Here is a 20,744-nt window from a genome sequence, read left to right on the forward strand (position 1 = left end):
AATGCTCATATTAGGTATTGAACTCACAACCTATAGACATTAACGATTATCGGTCCAAAATTATCATTGAGTCAACACTTAGGGGTTATCTTTAGATTGACAACCTGATCCTTATATAAAGACAAATATTAATATAGTCTCATATATCCTTGGAGATTGATACTTATTCCCCCTTACGTAATTGAAAGCTTGACTTAGGATTGAAGACATTTTCATTCTTTAAGATAGGTTAATGAAGATGAGGAGACAAGAGGATGGTCCATTGGACACCAATTTGGAGCTCACATCTCCCCAAGTGTGGAAATAATTTTCGTTTTCAAAATAGAGATGTGAATATGTAATTGAATCAAGGGTCATGACTCACGATGGTGCTAGTTCAAAGAGTCGTGATAATCTAACTACCCCACATGGCAAATCAATCGACTATTTAACATGACAAGTTTGGAATAGTAGATATGTGCCTTTTAAGATATATGATTCCCTCGAGATACACTTTTTTTTAATGAAAAAGTACAATCATGTATCTTGAAGAGTGCAGATCTGCTGTTCTTGAACTTGTCACGACATGATAGTCGATTAAGTTTGCCACGTGGGATACTCTGAATATCACGATTATAGCTAAAATTGTTAGGTATGTCTAGGCACAAATAAAAGACACGTTTAATTGTGGGGGTCCCACAACCTCCCTCACATGTTGGTTGGTTGGTTCTAATAAATATATATGGGTAAATCAGACTCAAAATCATGAACATTTTGAAAAGTAGGTTTAAAAAAATAAAATTACTTTGAGTGTACGGCCATCTTAGAGTCATTAAAAGATTAAATACAAAGCTTATGGGTACTTTGGTCCAAAATTAAAGAAATTGTCTATTGATTTTGCGCTTTTTAGCCTCTCCGTAAATAGTAAATCTTTTTAACTTTTAATTATAATAATTGAAAACCAAAGTCTAAACAAAGTAATTGTCCATCTACAACGTATCACGAGAAACTGTGAAATCAATTAAAGCTAAGGATAACATACGCCTTGGCTGACAGCATCTTTTTCCAATCCCACCCGAACCCCAAACATTTGATAATTCTCGAGATTCAAACGTAGAAATCCTTAAGGACCATCAACGGTGTGGACCTTAATCTGTTTTCTGTATAAACTATAAAATGGTCTGCTAAGTGAGTCAAGTTGTCTGCAAAAACGTAAAAATTCGCAAAGAAAAAAGCCCCAATATCTCTCTCATGAGTTCTCCATCAAGATTCCTAGGCGGCGTGAACTCTTCGGCGGCTGAGCCACCTGAATCCATCAGTGTCGACTCCGATTACGTTGTCATCCTTGCCGCCCTCTTATGTGCCGTAATTTGTGTAATCGGGCTTATAGCCGTAGCTCGTTGCGCTTGGCTCCGCCGTAGCAGCCGTTCTCCTCAAGCTCCGGCTAATAAAGGCCTGAAAAAGAATGTTCTCCGATCGCTTCCGAAATACACATATAACGGCGCCGTGAACGGAAAGCTAGCAGATTGCGCTATCTGCTTAACGGAATTTAACGAAGGAGATGAAATCAGAGTCTTGCCTCAGTGTGGACACGGGTTTCATGTCGGATGCATCGACATGTGGTTCGGATCTCACTCGTCTTGCCCTTCTTGTCGTCAGATTCTGGTCGTTGCCAGATGTAAAAAGTGTGGTGGGTTTCCGGCGATGTCTGACACAGTTGATTTGGAAGTTGGAATCAAATCTAGAGAAGATGATGTTAATAGGTTTCTGGCTTAATTTCTCTTTCTATTTTCTAATTTTCTCTCTGTATAATTAATTTCTTTATTAGGGTTTTTCAGGGTCTTTAATTTTTATTTTTAGTTTTAGTTGTAAAATGAGATTGGTAAGTTAGTGTAGTTGTGTGTATTTTGACCCTTTTAAGTATGAAAATTTACTGTTTTACTTGTGATTTTTAATTGAACTTTATGTCTCTATTTGAGATCTTGCCCTCATTTATTAGTAACTTTCTTGCAAATTCTCGAATCTTAATTTAAAAGACATAATTACCCCTCATTTTACTTCTTATTGCAACGAGTTCATTTTCAATGGAAAATGAATTCCAGTGAAAAATGGTCATGAGCAACTAAAATTTGTAAGAAAATTAGTTTTGTTTATTGATTTGCTCCTTGCAGTAGGGAAAATGTAAAATGTACATCGTTGCTCACATCGCTGATGTGGATATGTATGTACAAACCATGGATGCTTTTCACCCGTTATGTGTGCACCTCCACATCGGCAATGTGAGAATCGATGTATATTTCAATATTACTCCAACACGACTCTATTAACATTGGGAGGTAAGGAAAATAGCTTTTTGGTGATACATTGGATAAACATTTTCCCCTTTATAGGATGAAAAATCACTTCAATAGGTGAAAAAGAATGAATTCTGACGAAATGCGCATTTATTCACTTAGAAAATGCTTTTTTTTCTAGAAAAAAATATTTTCTTTCCCATTTTTTGTGGACTCATACGAACCTGCAAGTAAAATGAATGGGAGAGCAGATGCCAACTAGTTTAATTGATAAAGTATTTGAGTGTTGATACCAAAGACCGTCGAGTCAAATACTTTATTTGTTAATTGGTGTATATATCGTAAGTAATGTTAAATCTCATAATCTCATTATTTGTTAAAATCTAAGTAGTTCAAAATGATCAAAATAGTCTCAATTCTCGTATATAATAAAAAAATTACATTCCTCTTTCCAACACAATTAGATCTTTTCTTTCAATTCTATTTGGGTAAATGTTTCTACGTCTTTATTTTTTGGAATCCCGAATTATTCAACTTTGATTAAAAATATATTATAAATAGGGAGATTAAATCTGGATCACTATTGGATCCAGACAAGAACTACACTCTTATCCATATCATCAAGTGGTATCATATAACATTAGATGTATGACCTAGGATCTAGAATCGTGTCTTGTTCCTATAATAAAGATAAGGTATCTAAATGGCACGTTTTTGTTTGACTTTAAAATACCTAGGATTGTTAACCCAGTCATGCATGTAATCCGACGTGTTTGAACTCCAATGAAAATGTGCCATGTAGACACCTAACATTATAGGAATGGGACATTGTTCTGAATCGCGACTAGATGTATTAGTAAAGTAATGAGCATTTACTTTAAGTGAATAAGACTGGAACCGGAATCAAAATGAGTATTTTATGAAGTTTAGGGGAGAATATATAAACAATGCTTAGGTTTAGGGTCTAAGTGTAAGACTTATTATTAAAGTTGGAATGATCTTTAATAATAACTTGCACTGGGAAGGCCTAAGAATTACTTCTCACGGAAGTAGAAGCTGAAAATAGGATAGAGGCGAGAGAAGCGGCTTCTAGCTTTTTGCATTTGTTGGAAGCATTTTGTTTGTTGAAATTCTTAATTTGTACAGTATTTCTATGAAAAATATAAAAATTACTCCTTTTTTCCAGTCATTCTTACATATCAATCTCTTCCCTTTAGTCCTTTTTTTTTTTTGTTGGGAAAATGTTGAAATTCTCTCCTCAATCATAGTTATTTTCATCTCTCTCTCTCACATAATAACCTCATCTTCCCTCAATCATTGGGATACATGGATATAAGGACCACTTATCTATATGGACTGTGTGTCCACGTGACAGTTGACACCTAAAACATGGGTGCCCCCACCAGAACGTGGAGCACAAAATTCTAAGAACTTTAAATATAATTAGTATAAAGTATAAATTCATTAAACATAGTTATTAAACAACCACTTGCGCAAGTGTGATTCCAAAGGAAGTGCTTCTATATATATAGAAATTAGAAATATTTCCACCCTACTTATCACCCCCCTAATGAGGCTGTAATAACCATGAATCGACAATTAAGATTAGAATAAATTATTGGCTACCAAAAAACTTTAAAAAAAAAATTGGTTTTATATATTTATACAATCTTTTGCTTCTTTATGAAAATTGTACACTTATAATTAGAAAAATAAAATATATGTTATTTAGATTAACTTATTTTGAATCAATGATACAGGAAAAGCACACATAGAGACAGATGAAGAGAATTTTTTTTTTTTTTAAGATTTCACACAGTCCTGACTCCCAAGTGAAAATGAAAATGATTCAACTGCTAAGAGGATCCAATGCCAGTTTGATTTTACCAATTTTTTCGGGGAATCAGCTCGAATTGATTCCATCTTGGACTCAACAGTTTGGCAATCAACAGGTTTTCAATTGAACACATTGAGAAAATTCGAAGTAACTAACGTATGTTCGACGCATTAGTCCAAAAACACCAATGGAGGTAATATAAGACAACAGACCGCCTAATTGACACCAAGACCAATCTCATCTGCTCTAAATATGAGATTTGATGACATGTTAGGTCCTCTAATCTTAATCGACATTGACCTAAGAGCAACTCCAACCATGGGCTTCAAAATGAAAAATATGAGATTTGATGACATGTTAGGTCCTCTAATCTTAATCGACATTGACCTAAGAGCAACTCCAACCATGGGCTTCAAAATGGCATCTTCTTCATTTTGAAGCCTCCAAACCATACATATTTGAACTCCAACCAGCCCAAGCTTCAAATTGCTATTCATGTTCTGTTCTTATTCTATGTTCTTACAATAAAGAAGATAGAATAAAGAACTAAATCCAAATAACTTGAGAGACTAGTTTCCAACTTGGCAGCTTGAGAGACTCAAAAAATGACCTAATATGCCTTCATCTTTAATCTTTAGCCAAATACCTTGATTTTTATATATTTTCAAAATCAGTCATATTCAACCTCTAGGGTAGAACTTTGTACCCTTCTCTTTAGCCTTAGATTTATCTCTTTTTCAACTTTCATATCTCATGAATATAATCACTAAATTTTCTGAATTTTTCCAAAAAATTTATAAAATTCTCTTAATCAAGACCATAGGATTAAATTGGCAAATCAGTGTTTTATCAATGAGTTACTGTCGGGGGCAAATTTTATTTTGGTCAACATTCAAATCCTAAGAGCAAGATAGGGTTTTTAAGGATGTTGATGTTTTTGGATTTGTGTGATATCCAATATTTTTAGGTTTTCTAAACTTATCTCTGAATTAATCAAATTGAACCTGTGCAAAATAATTGATGGACTTTGGATAAAACTTCAAGATATTTTTTTACGAAATTGAAGTTGATTGGTTGAATAGGTTAAAGAGTTTGAGGACGATGGATTTTTTAGGGAAATATCAAGGGTTTTGGAAGTAGAGCTTCATGATTGACTCAAAAAAATTGATGAGTCAACTCAGTAAGTTAGTTCCACTAAGTTTTGTGGCTGAATCACCTCAAAATCCAACTCAGTTGAGTTAATTTTGATGAGTTGACCCAACGAGTTTTAAAGTTATGATTAGATATTGATGATTGAATATTCACACACAAAACTTCCAACATTACAGTACACTCTTTGGCACAATGATCCAATGACCATGTTTAGCTCACCAAATATTTACCTAGAGTCCTAGAGAATAGAAATCAGCCCGATTGGTGATTTCTAACAGCTGGATTTCACTGCACAATAGACGATCCAAATCACATATGAGAGTGTTGAAACCGAATGATCATAAATCACCAATTAGATTCATTTTTGGTAGGGTGGCAATTCTAGCACGACCCCAACATAATTCGAAAACAGCATGAAGTTAAGTGGTTTTCGATTTAGCCTAAATGTGTGTTAGGCTCATAATCGTGTTGACCCATCCAACTCATTTGTTAAACGAGTCAAGTTTGGGTTGGGGACATCAATCCATTTTAACACATTTAATTGTCGTGTGACTAAGGTTTTTGGTTGACCTACATACAATCCTACCCATATAAACCATTTAATGATTTTGGTATACATTTTTTTTGTTGTTGATGGAACTCTATTACTTTATGTTAAGAATAAATTATCAAAACGGTAGACTTTTTGAAATTATTTACTAATACGGTACACTGTACAAAATATTTCCAAAAACGGTAAAATTACCATTTTTGGAAATAAAATTTTTGGAAAATATTTACCAAAATGGTAAAAACAGTAAAAACATTAAATTGTGTACCGAAAATGCCCTTTTTTGTTTTAAGTGTGAATTTACACTTATAACCCTCACAACAACATAAAATCCAAAAAAGTTTTTGAAAAAAAGTTGAACTTCATCTTCTTCACCTCTAAAATCCAAAAAAATTGTAAAAATACGTAGGAACCTTAACGTCGTTCATGAAGCTATGGCCGTTGTTTGTCCCATATGAGTATGGTTTCAGGGTCATACTGTTCACCTTCTGTTTGATTATAGTCTCTGGTTATCGAGTGGGGAATCCGGTGAGAACTGCCATGGATCGGTTATACTCAATTGCCATGGGAGGGTTTGTAGCTGTTCTAGTGAACATTCTTATTTATCCTATATGGGTTGGGGAACAGCTTCACAAGAAACTAGTTAACAACTTTAACTCAGTAGCTGATGCTCTTGAAGGTTAGCCATCTATGAGTATTGTTTCACCATTTATGTGAAGATCCTATATTCTTGGAGTTGAGTTGCAATCCTACTCCCAGCCTCCCTTGGGCCAGTGGATTCAAGTAAGTGGGCCCGCAAGGATTTGCCACATGGCACCAAAGCAGAATAATGAAAGAGGACAAGAGGGCTGAATCATAATTTCAGTTAAAATTCAAAAAGGGTATTTTCGGAAATTGAATTTTTTTTTTTACTGTTTTTACCGATTTGGTAAAAAAAATTATTTCCGAAAACGGTAAATTTACCGTTTTCGAAATTAATTGCTACAGTGTACCGTTTTGATAAATAATCGAAAAGTTGTGTATGTTTTGGTAAATCTGCCTTATGTTAATGGTAGGTTGGTAGATACAAGTTATAATCATGTTCGGATTGAAATGGCTTATATGTTTGTGTTCGGGTTGTAAGTTGTGTTCATGCTTGAGTCATTATCATGTCATGTTCACGGATTATACGTGCCGATCTAAACATGACATAAACCAACATATATGTTTACTGATTGGGTTACACAGATCATGTCGTGTTATTTATTTAATAAACAGGTAAGGTTCAGGTTGGGTAAATTTTCATAATACCCTTACCTCAACACGAACCATTGCCACCCATAATTTTTTGTGCTAAGGTCCACAGAGGAGTTTGCTCCAATGGGGCATTTTTAATGGTGGAGATCAATCTTTGTTTCCAGCTTTTGGACTATTATATATTATAATTTATACTGGGATGTTAGCAAGTTAAAATTAAAAATTAAAAATTCAAGGACATGAGAGGTATTTATGGTTTTTCTTCTTCTGATTGAACATGGGGCTCAGCATGCAAAAAACAATCCTAAGATAACTTCAACGTATGTGAGCAGATGACGGGACCAGATCCTCTGTAGTACTCCATTCCTGTAGTTTCGTGTAGTCTTGTTAAACGGTTGAGAGAGCGGAATTTGTCAAACACATCAAAATTCTTTTGTTGAAACTTTGAAAGTTCGGTGATAATTTATTTTCAAAGCCATGGATCAGGTTTTAAAAAAAAGTATTTTCTTTTCAAATATAATCCAAATCATGATTAATACATGAATAATGTATTAATTTCTATTTTTCTACATGGTTTATCTACTGATGGAAGAGTACTACACGAAACTGCAGGAACGAAACACTATAGTGATTCCACTCCCACAGATGAAAGATGTGATATAACAAGCGTGCAATTCAACCAGAGATTTCAAATGACTATATATAAGGATCTCTTGTAAAAGAAAGTACAAAATCTTGGTTTCTCTAAGCCTAGCTAATAATCTCTTTTAAAATTTCACCTAACTTGATTTCTAAGTACTTTTAAGGAAGGCAATTAGACAACCTTAAGATTGGGCAATGTGGATGAATATGTATTAGGTATTTTAATAATAAAACCTACTATCTTTTTCACCATATGTCCAATGCATGTGACTTGCATATTTAATTTAAAATGGAGATAGTGGGGGAATGAAAATATTTGACTTTGCATTGGATAGCAGCCTCTCCTTTTGTTCCACACCTGTGGGAGAAGTGCCGTCATGGGTTGGACTTGGACCCCAAGAGCGCACTAAACCGGGCCAGATCAGGTTGGGTGGGTGAGATGTGGGCAGGTGGTACTCTAGAGTCTAGAATATTTTCTTTCATATTAAAGTGTTCTTTTAATTAAGTGGACCATTGCATCAGTTCACTTTCTCTCATTCATTTTTTTATTGCATTTTGAAGTGAACCATCATTTTCGTATCAAAGAGGAAATACGATTCCAAGGGTAGACCGAAGAAATTGGTTCCTCCACCAAGGTCAATTTGACTTGACGTTTCAAAAAATAAAAAGAAATGACCGGCTCTTGAATTTTCATTCATTCTCTTTGAAGTTTCGCATCAACGACTAAATAAAAAAAAATTTGTCCAATTAGTAGTTAAATTTGATCCAATTGATTTGCATAAATAAAAGAATTTAAAAGAGTCCTGATAACCTGACTTAAGCACGTGACATATTCAATTGACACCTTTGATATGATAAGTTCGGGAATCGTAGATCTATTTTTCTCGGGATACAAAACTTTGATTCTCCATTAAAAGGTGCAGTTTTGTATCCCAAGAAGACTTGATCTATGATTCCTGAGCCTGTCACGTTGAGATTATTGATTGAGTATGCCATGTGCCTAAGTCAAATTATCAAGACTCAATTTAATACGAGAGTAGCTCGTTTGTAATCCGCTTTTCCTATAGCTAATGACTCAAAACAACATATTCGATTTTTACTCGGTTGATGTGGCAAGTACATAGAACCGTAGATGTTTTCTCCTTGTGTGCTTAAGAGAAAAAGATCTTTGGTTCTATGCACTTGCCATATCAATTGAGTAAAGATCGAGTATGGTTTTTTGTGTTCGATTATCACGAGTTATAACTAATATCAACAGTTGAGAGTTTGCCACATCATCAAGATGATTACATCCAATCATTAAATTTTAGGAATTCAATGACTATCTTTTTCAAACACTTGATCTAAGTAAAAAAAATTATAAATGAATACAAGATGATTGAATTATATTATTATTTTAATGCAATGTTATGTGGACTGTACAACAAGAGCTACAAGAAAAGTGGGTTACGAAGGATCCGTTCTCATTTAAACAAGTGTGTAGTTTACCTTAAAAAACGATTAAACCTCCGATGATGTGGACCATCTATTTATCACATTGAGATTAGAGTTGTGATAATCTAACGCTCTTTTTTTAAACACCCCAATCACAGAACTGTACATCCTTTGCTTTGGGATACACAAAAAAGGATTGATAGTTTTGTAACTGCACTATCAAGGAGCGTAAGAGTATCAAATTATCATTGCACTTGAGATTAAGGTTCATCTTGCTTAAGCTATTTTCTTTGAGTCGTGCTGGGGTGACACAGGATTTATTGTGATTCTCACTATTCTGACGTGGACATGCATACATAATCGTAAATAGTTTTTATTCGTATTGTGAGGAAACACATCTGTGGTTATGTACACATCCCACGTCAGACTTGTGAGAATCTCAGTAAATACCCTGTGTCATTCCAGCATTTTCCATCTTTTTTTATTTTCATGGAAGGATGATATTTAATATCCATTAATTAAATATTAGATTATTAACTAAAACTTTAATTATAGAAGTTAAAATATCTTCCTCAAACCCAAGAGAGAGCTTTTCAAAATTAGCTAACAAAAAGGGACACCTCTTCTTCAAATTGATGCCATAGCCCTCCACATTTTATAAATGTTAAGTGACCCTTTTTTTTTTTTTTATTTTAAATCAAATGATTTATACCCCCTCATGTTCAACTTGTATCTGGATACCCTTACCATTAGTCATGGTAAAATTACTTGCCAGGTGGCATACTCAATTGAGTCACTAACATGACAAGTTCAAAGTCATAGATCTTTTGTCTTGAGATACACGATTGCACTTCCGTATAAAAAGTGTATCCCAGGTGAAAAGATCTACGTTTTCCAAACTTATCCACATCAGTGAGTCGATTGAGTATGGCACCTGACATGTCATTTTATCAGGAGTCTTTTTATTATTAGAGAGTTACTATTGCACACCAACTTTTACTAACGTCGCACCAACTGTGTACAATTTTTGTGATTTACATAAGAATTTGTGTGGCATTAGTAAAAGTTGGTGTGGCAATAATTGATCTTTATTATTATTATTATTGTTATTGTTGTTGTTGTTATGTCCCTTAAAATCATTCATATTCTATTTTTAATTTTTCATCTTCAAAATCAGTAATTTCAAATATAAGATACTCTCTACTTCATCTTCAAACACTAAGGTAAGATAGACTTATATATGCTTACCCCTATGATCTAAGTTCATTCTAGAACTACGAACCATGAACCTAAATCCAAACTAAGTTATCTAGCCATGCAACACAGGTTTTAACAAATGTTTTAGTTGAAAGAAATTTGAAACACAAACATCTTGAAGCTCTATTACATGTTAGGGTGTTCAATGGATTTTGCCACTTTGAATGTCAAATACATGCCATGTTCAAGTTTGAATTTGTTGTTAATATATATATATATATATATATATACCCAATGATTAGTCAGCTTAGGATAATTATTTCTTAACAACAAATCTTTATCCATCTACACGAAATGAAATTTATAAAATTTGTGAGAAGTTACTAAAATAGTTATATATTTTTTTCAAAATTACTGAATCAATTATATTAATTATTAATATTTATGAAAAACTATTACATATCCAATTTTTTAAATATAATTCTGTAATATATTTCCTATTTACTTATTTACTTTTTTGTATGAATATGTATTTTCAATCATTTTCATAAATTTTAAAAATGACTGACCCAGAAATTTTCGCTAAATACCTAATTTTTATACATTGTTTAATTTAAAAACAATAATACAGGCAAGTAGGTAACACGTGCCAATGGATATACACACTAGGTCTAGCCTTACTAACTTAGTAAAATTTCAAATCTTACTATGGGTGTTGAGCTGACCATGTCGCATAAAAAAACATGATCTGATGCCACAACAATGTAGACAAAAAAAAAAAAAAATTACCTGACTTTTTCAATAAAATCTAATAGGATATGGTGATGGATTTTCAATTTAGTAACCCAAATGAATTTAAAATTGATTTAGAAATCTTACCAAATTAGTAAGAAAAGTGTTTCTCATCGAACACGGTATCTACTATCTAAGTACAGTCTGCGTAAAAAACATGAGTCGTGCTGCACACGGTTTTTATTTAAAGGCCTCTTGTTTTCGTTTACTTTCCATTCCAAAATTATTCACCGCTTACGTCATCATCTTCTGTCTAATTTCTTAATCTTTCAAGGGTTTCAAGCAACAACAGTTCAACAAGAGATTAATAGAGATCTAGAGATGAGCCATCAAAACCAATTTTCTTCAAGGGACGACACGGCCCGACACTTGGAGACACGTCTTCGAAGTCTCAATCTTGCCTCTAATGGTAATTTTTAAAGCTCTTCTTCTTTTTGTTCTGTTTAGGGTTATAGTTTTGGTCCTCTTTTGTAAAATCTATATGTTTATAGGGTTAGGGTTTCGGTTATTTTATTACCTAGATCCCTTAAATAGGCACGCATCAGAGCCAGAAATCAAATTCTCATATATATTTTTTTGTTATTTGTTTTTTTTTGGAATAATTTGATTATAGGAAAATTAGAGGGACAAGATGAAATTACCCAAAACGAGCAGACAAGATTTTCTCAAGTTGGCAGAAAAAAAGATTTTGTACACATTGAGAGGATTGGGGGGAAACCAATTAATGTGGTACAAGGACTTGAACTCCACACACGAGTTTTCAACGTTGAGGAGCAGAAAAAGATTGTCGATTACATTTATACTACGCAGAGTATGGGACAAGCAGGAAAGCTAAGAGGTATAATCTTTATACATTAAATTATATTTCTTAATAAATTAAATTTCTCAAATCAGTTTTTGGAATTTTAATGCCTATTTAAATAATTTACAGCACGAACTTATTCAGAACCAAGAAAGTGGATGCGTGGGAAAGGACGAGTTACTATCCAATTTGGTTGCTGTTATAATTACGCAGTGGTATGATTTTGAATTCAATTGCTATTTATTTAAATTTTTTTTTTCTTTATTTTTTAATTAATTGTAAATTCTACTTGAGATAATTTCCAAAATATGCGCAACTTTTGGTCTAATTCCCATTCTAGTACATTGTTCATTTTAATTCCCAAATCATGCAAAACGAGTATTAAGTTTTTTTTTTTTCTTAAAAAGCATTATAATGAAATTACAATTTTAATTAATTGTGAATTCTACTTTGCAGGACAAAAATGGGAACCCACCAGGTATAATTAGAGATGAGGAAGTTGATCCAATTCCCGCTTTGTTAAAATCGATTATCAGGAGGTTGGTTAGGTGGCACGTGCTTCCTCCAACCTGTATTCCGAATAGTTGCATAGTGAACATTTACGATGAAGGAGATTGCATCCCTCCTCATATCGACCACCACGATTTTCTTCGACCATTCTGTACGGTCTCATTATTGACAGAATCCAATATTTTATTTGGTTCGAATTTGAAAATCGTTGGCCCGGGAGAATTCTCTGGTCCTGTTGCAATACCTCTACCTGTAGGGTATGTATATGATTTCTCTTGCACATCACATTTTCCGTATTTAATTGTATCAACAAATACACACTTATAATAGTTTTCTAGTTATAGAATCGTTCCTAATTGTTCTTTTGTTTGTCTTGCAGATCGGTGCTCATATTGAAAGGAAATGGAGCTGACGTAGCAAAGCATTGCGTGCCTGCTGTTCCTGGGAAGAGGTATTGTTTAATGTTTCATATTAGATTACAAGAGTTAGAAGTTGTAGTATTAATCACTCTCTTGTTTGAGTTTGATAATCGTCTTTAACCACATTTTCATTGCAGGATCTCAATCACTTTTAGAAAGATGGACGATAGCAAATTACCGTACAACTTTTCTCCTGATCCCGAGTTGCAGGGACTTAAGCCTATTGTTCTTTCGCCGCTAACTAAGTCACCCGGGTATCCTCAACAAACACATCGGCCCAATCAACTCCTCGTGGATGGATCTGAAGCTGTCCAGCACCCACAGACAAAGTCACTCGGGCATCCACAACAAAGACATCGACACAATCAACTATTTGTAGGTGAATCTGAAGAGGTCCAGCGCCCAAAACATGTCGATCATCACAATCAACGCCCTGTACATGAATCCGAAGTGATCGGGAAGACAAGCAGCGATTCCTTTTTTCTTAGCAGCCAATCTGATTTCCCCCCTCTTGGGGGCGGACCCACTACACCAAATAGCAGACCAAGGATGTCTAAGCGTAACTAGGCAAAGCAATGGGGATCAATTTTCAGTTTTGTTCTCATACAACACAAAGGATCCACAAAATTGAAGTGTAGATTTGAGTTTTGGGTTGTCAGTTTTTCTGGTTAAGGATGATACATTTTATTTATTTATTATTACGTCGTGAAAGTTTTTGAACTTAAATATGGGATTTCTATTGAAAAGAAGTGTATTTTTGATGATTTAATTAAAAATAAGGACTTGGACTTGAAAGACATATGTGTGGTTACTACATTTGGGGCTGTTGTGGGAATGGATTGAACCTGAAACCCAATCCAATAACTTATCAGATTGGTTCTGATCAATTGTGTTTGGATCCATCAGGGATAAATTCGTTAAGATATTGTCAAGTGGATTATTTAGTAGTTTTTTTTTTGTTTAAGGAGGGGATTTTGGTGCTTAGAAGTTATAAAATTACAGCAAACACATGAAATGTTATGGTATTGCTTTAAGATTTATGGGTATTAACAGGACTTATTACAATTGTTCTGGACATAGTTCATAGATCAAATTATTGCCAATTTATCAAACTTTTAGGGCACTAATGGATCTTTAGATTAAGTAAAAAAGATTTTGAGAAAATGTACTTCAAATCATATTGAAGTTTGAACTTCAAATGAAATGGTTGTATAAATTTAAACTTTTAATTAATGGATTGGTAATGAAATATGTACTGATTCCCAACATATCTGTATTTCTTAGCTATTGGTGTCGTTGGGTAGCCATCTTACGGATTTATTTTTATTTTATTGGATTGTTAAGTCTGTTTTTAATGAGTTCAGTAGCTTGATGCTGGTGGGATTTGAACTCAAGTCGCCAAAGATTTTACCAAGTAAGCTAGTTGATCCCTGCTACCATCTTAGGGATTTATTAATAGAATGGATTTGTTTGACTTGTGACTTATTTTTTAATGGTAGTTAATATATTTTTTAGCTAAAATTTGAACATAAAGATTTTTTTTTTTTGTAGGCTTTCTTCTCAAAAAGCTTTGATTTGGTCGAGGAATTTATTATGGTTATCAATTATCAATTGAGGAATTAAAGCTTAGCTATTTTTCTTTTTCATTAAAAATTAATTGTTATTCTTTTTGGGTACCCAATGAGAATTTGCAACGTTGGTTTTGATAGTAAGTGTTTCGAACTCAAAACCAATGTTCTATTTTTTTGTTTTTAAGTGTTTGTTTTGGGTGTTAAAAGATCGCAACTTAGGAGGGGTTGGAAGGTAGATGGGACTCAATTCAAGTGGTGAAATCCTCAATCCGAGCTTAACTCAATCTGATCATCAAATCTAAACTCATTAATCCAGCTTAACTCGAGCTTGACCATCTAACTTAGATTAGCCCGAAATAGATAGTTTTGAACATATTGAGTTGTTCGAGAAGCTTAATTTTATAAAATTATAAGACATAAACCAACAAATAGATTTTAGCCCAGAAAAATTCAAACCACGTGGGAGACACGTGACATTTTTCTTAATCGATTGGTAATGTACGCATCGTGCGCGTTATAACAACTATGGTCTTGTAGGAGAAGTGAGAGACTCAGAGAATGTGAGATGGGGAGACCGACTTCCACACCGAAACTCTATCCCTAATGAACACAGATGAGAATATTTGTAGCCTCAATGGCGTCGATCTCAACCTCTGTTTCTCTTCTGCAATCTCAATCTTTTTCATTTCAGGTAAAAAACCACATCTTTCTCCCTTTCATTTCTTCAAATTTCATCTCTTTTTTTATATTTATTTATCAAATTTCATTATAAATCTTCTTTTGTAGCCTCCAATCTACTTTTCGAATCATCGGATCTCTGCTACCGCGCAGGGATTTAGAGCAAAATTTCACTTTAATTCTAGTTATTTAAACTGGAATTCTCGAAAACCGGAGAAGAAATCTCTGGTGGTAGTGTGTTGTAGTTCGGAAGATTCGAACAATAACGAGGTCAAGATGGAGAGAGATGTCTTGGAATCTGGAAATCAGTTTAGCAGGTTGCGAGAAACAATCGGCGCTCTCCCACCTGTTCTTTATTTGGTATGATTTTCTATCGTTTTTTAATTTTTTTTTGTTCTTTTAAAGATTCACTGTTCTTTTTTTGTGTGCTAGTAATGAGTAGTTTATGATTGAGAGAAACAAATGCTGAAGAAAATTATTGATATTTCTTCTTTGATTTTTTCTATCTTACTAGTAGAGATTAGGATGATCAGATTGATGAGTGTAAGAACGATAAAATTAGTTAGGCGTGTTTGTGAAAAAGTAAGATTAGGCCCATTAGTTGATAAATAATGGAAAGGTCGATTGAGATGGTTCTTTCATGTGCAAAGGTCGATTGAGAATATTTGAAGATTCTGAAAGAGTAAGAGAAACACCAAAAAATTGCCATGGATCGAGGAAGTGAGAGCATATATGTATACATTTAGATTAACTAAATAGTTTTGGACAAATTTAACTTGACCTAAAGTATTTGGAAAAAAATATTTCTCTGAACATATGCAATGAACTATACAGATGCATCGACTAATCGAGTTATTGGAAAATAGAGGAGTCCTTAGTGATTATTTTAGGAAAGTATGAAAGCTATAACTAGCATAAGAACAAGTGGTAATGAGAAAATATGAGTTCTTGATAACAATCAGTTTACACCATGGATTGTCTTTGAGTCCATACGTGTTTGCTTAAGTTACAAATGAATTAACTGTGATTCCATTCAAATGAATTAATTATGGATATTCAGGAACATGTTACTTGGCTTATATTTCTTGCAAACAGAGTGTTAATTGATCAGTAAAGAGAGAGTCAGCGCAAAACCAGAACTTTGAAAAGGTACTTTAGAGCCTAGTGATTTAGAATAAGTAGAACCAAGGCATAGTATGTAGAGTGCAATTTCAGTACCAATCCTTGTAGAGAGCAAGTGCTAGTAAATATTGGTGGTTAGGAAATACTCTAAATCAACCATTTTGTTACCTTGATCCTATTATCCCTAAGGATGGAGATATTGTGGAGGATGTTACCCACTAAATTAGAGCTGATTGGTTAAAGTAGATGTGTGCTTCTAGATGCTATGTGACCGACACGTCATGATCAAATTAAAAGGAAACTTATAAGATGGCAATAAAGTGGATTATGCTTTATGGAGATGAATGTTGGGAAATCAAACAACAACTTATTCATAGATTTAGTGTAGTAAATGAAGATATTGATGTAGACAAGTGGAAAGACTAGGAATGAGTAAAGTAGAATCCAAACATGGAATCGTAATAGTAGCCCCAATATTTGTTAAACTAGGGGAAAGCCAATTGAGATGGTTTGGTCATGTGCAGAAGACCAATTATAGCTCCAGTGATGAGAAATGGGAAAATCTAAGGTTTTACAAGAGCGAGAGAAAGACAAGAAAGAATGTGAATTGAGGTAGTGAGAGCGAATTTGAAGACACTTGAATTAATGTAAGACATGGCTTTACATACAAAAATGGAGAAACAAAAATCATTCAACTGACCCAAATTTTTTGGTTTTAAGGGTTTGACGATGATAATGAATATATCTTACAAATTTTTTGTGTGTCAGGCACTAACTTGTCTTTGCATAGGATTTTTTTCAAACATATATATAAGGGAGCGTTTGGAAGCCCTACAGAGAGCCAAACTTTGTGCCAAAACTTTTTCCATAGAGATCATCCTCACAAAAAAAAACTTGTCTTTGCATAGGATTTTTTTTCAAACATATATATAAGGGAGCATTTGGAAGCCCTACAGAGAGCCAAACTTTGTGCAAAACTTTTTCCATAGAGATCATCCTCACAAAAAATCACCCCATTCTGAAACTTCTAACCCTTTTAAAAGAGATCATCCTCGTAAAAAAAATCTGCCCATTCCGAAACTTCTAAGCCATATTTTGAAAATTGTTTGGCTTTCTTTTGGGCCTCCGAACGCTTCCCATAATATAAAGGAAGGGGAAAATGTCCATATCCTGTTGGGCTGAAACTTAATTTATGGGAGGAGAGTGAGGTATCAAAACAGTGGACCCTTTTGGGCTTGCAACCATAGCTGCCACATAAGAAAACCTCCTTGCTACTTTGAAAGGGATTGGTATGACGCTTCAGAAGCCCCATACCACTTATAACTGGCAGCTAATTTTAGGTTCTACTTGAAACACATTTCTTTTAAAATGTTTTTTTTTTAAAAGCATAATATATTGAAAAAGCGGGGGGGGGGGGGGAGACAAAAAACACGGAGACCGAGAAAGCCTCACAAAGAACAACAAAGAAAAGAAAAATGCAACATCAGTGATTACATAAAGAGTTCCATCTAAAAACAAAATCATCAAAAGTAATCTCCCAGAAATCTATATTCTGCTTGGACCAAAGATATAACAGGCCCAAGATCTCCAAGAAACTCGCGTGAGAACTTCTGGACTTACTGTTGAACACCCTGTTATTTCTCTCGTTCCAAACCCCCCAAGCAATAGCCGTTGTAAAATGTTAAACTCACTATCATTTTCTTATCACATTGCTGCAATGATGCAGACTCCTCTGAATTTCCTTAGTGTTGTAGCTTTTAAGTTTGTAACGTTCAGATATTAAACGTATGCTCAGTTGCTCACATTACTAGACTTTGTTTGCACCTCAGGTAAAAGGTCAGGTTGGCACAAATTTTGCAGTCGGGTTATGTATTGCAATTCCACTTTTAATAATTGCTGTAAGAGAGTATGTGACTAGGAAGTCAAGGTACAACCACCATGGTTCGGTTGCTGATCTTGTTAAGCGAGGCCAGCTGAGATCTGATAGGAGAGGCATGTACGTCCTTCAAGCCATAGTCTTCACTTTTTTTTCTTTTTTCCTGGTTGTTCTATATAGGTAACTTCTGCTTGGAATGCAGTTTTAACTTTCTTGATGTATAACTGGCATTTCCAATATTTTAGATTTTTAATAATTCCATGCTCGGTTTTAAATTAATATTTACTATTTACAATATTGTGATATTTAAGTTCTTGTCCACAGCTCAACACCTCTCAAGTATGATGATCCTTTCGATAACCCATTGGTGAAGGTCAGTAAGAGCAATTCAACCGTTGAAATGTGTGGAAAAGTTTATCGGCTTGCCCCAGTGACTCTTACAGAAGAGGAACAATCACACCATCAGAAGAGGCGGTCGCGAGCATACCAGTGGAAGAGACCAACAATGTTTATCAAGGAAGGGGATTCGATACCCCCAGATGTCGACCCTGATACAGTCAGGTGGATTCCAGCAAACCATCCCTTTGCTACTACTGCTAGTGACATTGACGAAGACATGGCTCAAAACAATGTGTATCAAAAGAATGGTGTTCCTTTCCGTATTCAGGCCGAACATGAAGCATTGCAGAGGAAACTAGAGGCTTTACAGAATGTAAGTATTGGTAAACCCTTTGCCTTGTTTTGTGGAGCAAATAGTATATCTTAGTTAGATAACAGACAGTATTTGCAGTATTTAATGGAATATCAGATGTGCAAACATGCAAGAGATTATAACCCTAAATCCAAAGGGTCTAACCTAGGGGATCTCCTAAATCCAAAAACCAAATCCTATTCAATGATCAGAACCAGCTGATCTGTTTTATTCTTTAGATGGTCAAAACAAAAAGGTCTGTCTGCTTGTGCACCAAATGCCATGATATTTACAGTGATCACCATCCATCTGAGTTCAAAATGTTGTGTTGATTGAATGTTTTGGTTAATAAAAAAAAACGATATGGTATCAGCTGTTTCATTTAATACAAATCGTTATATTTCAATAGAGACTTCTATCACCTCACACATTCGACAGTGCAATTCCATTTTACATGTCATAGAAAATTACACCTGCTTATGTCAAATTGTGAGTGTATATATAGATTCATAACCTATGTTTCCCAAGGCTTATCATCATCAAAACCTTGGCCCAAAATTTTGGGGACAGCTGAATGAATCCTATTTCTCCATTCAATTCTAAGGTCATGTCATATTTCAGTTCAAGTGTGTGGTCATGTTAACAATAGTGGATTAGTGGATAGGAACCCACCTTCTTTTATAGGTACAAATGGAAATTTGGACTTATCTCACTGTTGTAAAACTTGGGTCATAATTGGTAGAATAAAGACCCATACTCTGGCCTCTTTTTTATTGTTATGTTGTGCTTTCAGGAGCAAAAACTGGATAAATTGGTGATCGACCCTAGTAATGCAAGGGATTTTGCTAGACCGTTCAACTCATTGTCCAAGTCTCATGAGCACACAGAACAGAGGCCCCCTTTGAATCAAGGTAGTAATTCAAGCTCGGCCAAATCTGATAGGCCCCCCAATTCCTTTGAAAACAATACATCTTCGGAGGAACTGCAGAAACCATAATGTGCATTATTTGATCTCCTCTCTTTAGTGATGTGCTGTGTCCCGATTAATCAGCTTCTTTAAGAAGCACAAATTTTTGAGGACCATTCAAGCCACAGCACAGGCCCCAAATGAAAATTGCTGAGGATGATTTGTAAATATGTAGTTGTTTAGTCAGTGTTCTTCAATACTAGTCCTGTTGAAGTATTTGTGCCGACCAAGTCGTTTGCCACCAATTTAATAGGTGATAGCTACAGGTTGTAGAATTTATTCCAGGTGTTGGCTGCACACTTTTTCCTATTCTACCCCCTCCCCACTGCGTTGTGTAAAAACATCTTTGCCATTGAACGGATTTAACCCCGAAAATTGGGAAATATTTTTCATTGAAAGGGGTTGATTTTCTGTTTTGTGTCAATCTGCAGGGTTGAATGTAGTGATGCATTTAACTGCTAGTAATTCTCCTTGTATATATATATGTAATTATAGTTTTGGGAAACTACCTGTTATGGCTTTTGATGGCTCCACGACATTGGAGGTTCATTGTTACTGTATTTACATTTAAAATCGTCAGTCATAGATCCTTTACACCTTATCCTTACTATTGGGTTCAACGACATTTATCCTATTTTATCATTTTGAAGGGCCATATTTTTAATCAAATTCACTTCTTTTGATCTTTTCTTAGTGGTCTATCCTTGTTATTTTTGTTCTTCATGTTGTCATTATAGAATCTTGGATTTTATTTGCATCAAAGTACTTTTTAGTGACGTTCTTATTGATAGTGATTTGGTTTGGAAAGGATGAAAATATTTTAACCTATTCAATCTATGCCTTCAATGTATTGTTGAACCCATGATTTTACTTCTCCAAAATCCTTTTTTTTTTCATGAAATTTGAAGGGAGAGAATCATAAGGTTGAAGATGGGGTAAAAAACTTTCATCTTCAAACTGTTCATTTTTAGGATAAACTATTTATATCCTAATCA

General features: G+C 34.4%; 2 protein-coding genes and 1 pseudogene across 3 annotated transcripts; all 3 read left to right on the top strand.

The window, feature by feature from the left end:
- The first annotated feature begins 1,142 nt into the window (after positions 1 to 1,142).
- Positions 1,143 to 1,970, top strand: LOC147407719 (RING-H2 finger protein ATL80 pseudogene; annotated as a pseudogene).
- Positions 1,971 to 11,341: 9,371 nt separating this feature from the next.
- On the top strand, positions 11,342 to 13,545 carry LOC147407720 (RNA demethylase ALKBH9B-like). The gene is made up of 6 exons (XM_086436432.1): positions 11,342 to 11,522; positions 11,727 to 11,951; positions 12,045 to 12,130; positions 12,372 to 12,682; positions 12,805 to 12,876; positions 12,982 to 13,545. Exons 1-6 carry the CDS (start codon positions 11,435 to 11,437, stop codon positions 13,409 to 13,411), a joined length of 1,212 nt encoding a protein of 403 aa, XP_086292558.1. The 5' UTR covers positions 11,342 to 11,434; the 3' UTR covers positions 13,412 to 13,545.
- A 1,389-nt stretch (positions 13,546 to 14,934) lies between these two features.
- Positions 14,935 to 20,141, top strand: MCD1 (multiple chloroplast division site 1). 2 transcript variants are annotated; one of them, XM_086436441.1, is made up of 5 exons: positions 14,935 to 15,106; positions 15,247 to 15,453; positions 18,045 to 18,211; positions 18,416 to 18,803; positions 19,576 to 20,141. In XM_086436441.1, exons 1-5 carry the CDS (start codon positions 15,029 to 15,031, stop codon positions 19,777 to 19,779), a joined length of 1,044 nt encoding a protein of 347 aa, XP_086292567.1. In that variant the 5' UTR covers positions 14,935 to 15,028; the 3' UTR covers positions 19,780 to 20,141. The 2 variants fall into 2 exon arrangements, with proteins under 2 accessions (XP_086292567.1, XP_086292566.1); XM_086436440.1 differs by having other exon boundaries at positions 14,936 to 15,106; positions 15,202 to 15,453.
- The last annotated feature ends 603 nt before the right edge of the window (positions 20,142 to 20,744 follow it).

Source organism: Akebia trifoliata, chromosome 3 (assembly GCF_017979445.1).
Source record: "Akebia trifoliata isolate Shusen 1 chromosome 3, ASM1797944v1, whole genome shotgun sequence".
Lineage (NCBI taxonomy): Eukaryota > Viridiplantae > Streptophyta > Magnoliopsida > Ranunculales > Lardizabalaceae > Akebia > Akebia trifoliata.

Bases quoted from the DNA above. Each gene is read 5' to 3' on its own strand.
- LOC147407720 (XM_086436432.1), top strand. From the start codon at position 11,435: ATGAGCCATCAAAACCAATTTTCTTCAAGGGACGACACGGCCCGACAC. The intron at 11,952-12,044 runs GTATAATCTTTA...AATAATTTACAG, and splicing joins ACAAGCAGGAAAGCTAAGAG to CACGAACTTATTCAGAACCA. The intron at 12,877-12,981 runs GTATTGTTTAAT...TTTTCATTGCAG, and splicing joins CCTGCTGTTCCTGGGAAGAG to GATCTCAATCACTTTTAGAA.
- MCD1 (XM_086436440.1), top strand. From the start codon at position 15,029: ATGAGAATATTTGTAGCCTCAATGGCGTCGATCTCAACCTCTGTTTCT. The intron at 15,107-15,201 runs GTAAAAAACCAC...CTTCTTTTGTAG, and splicing joins CTCAATCTTTTTCATTTCAG to CCTCCAATCTACTTTTCGAA. The intron at 18,212-18,415 runs GTACGTCCTTCA...TCTTGTCCACAG, and splicing joins AGATCTGATAGGAGAGGCAT to CTCAACACCTCTCAAGTATG.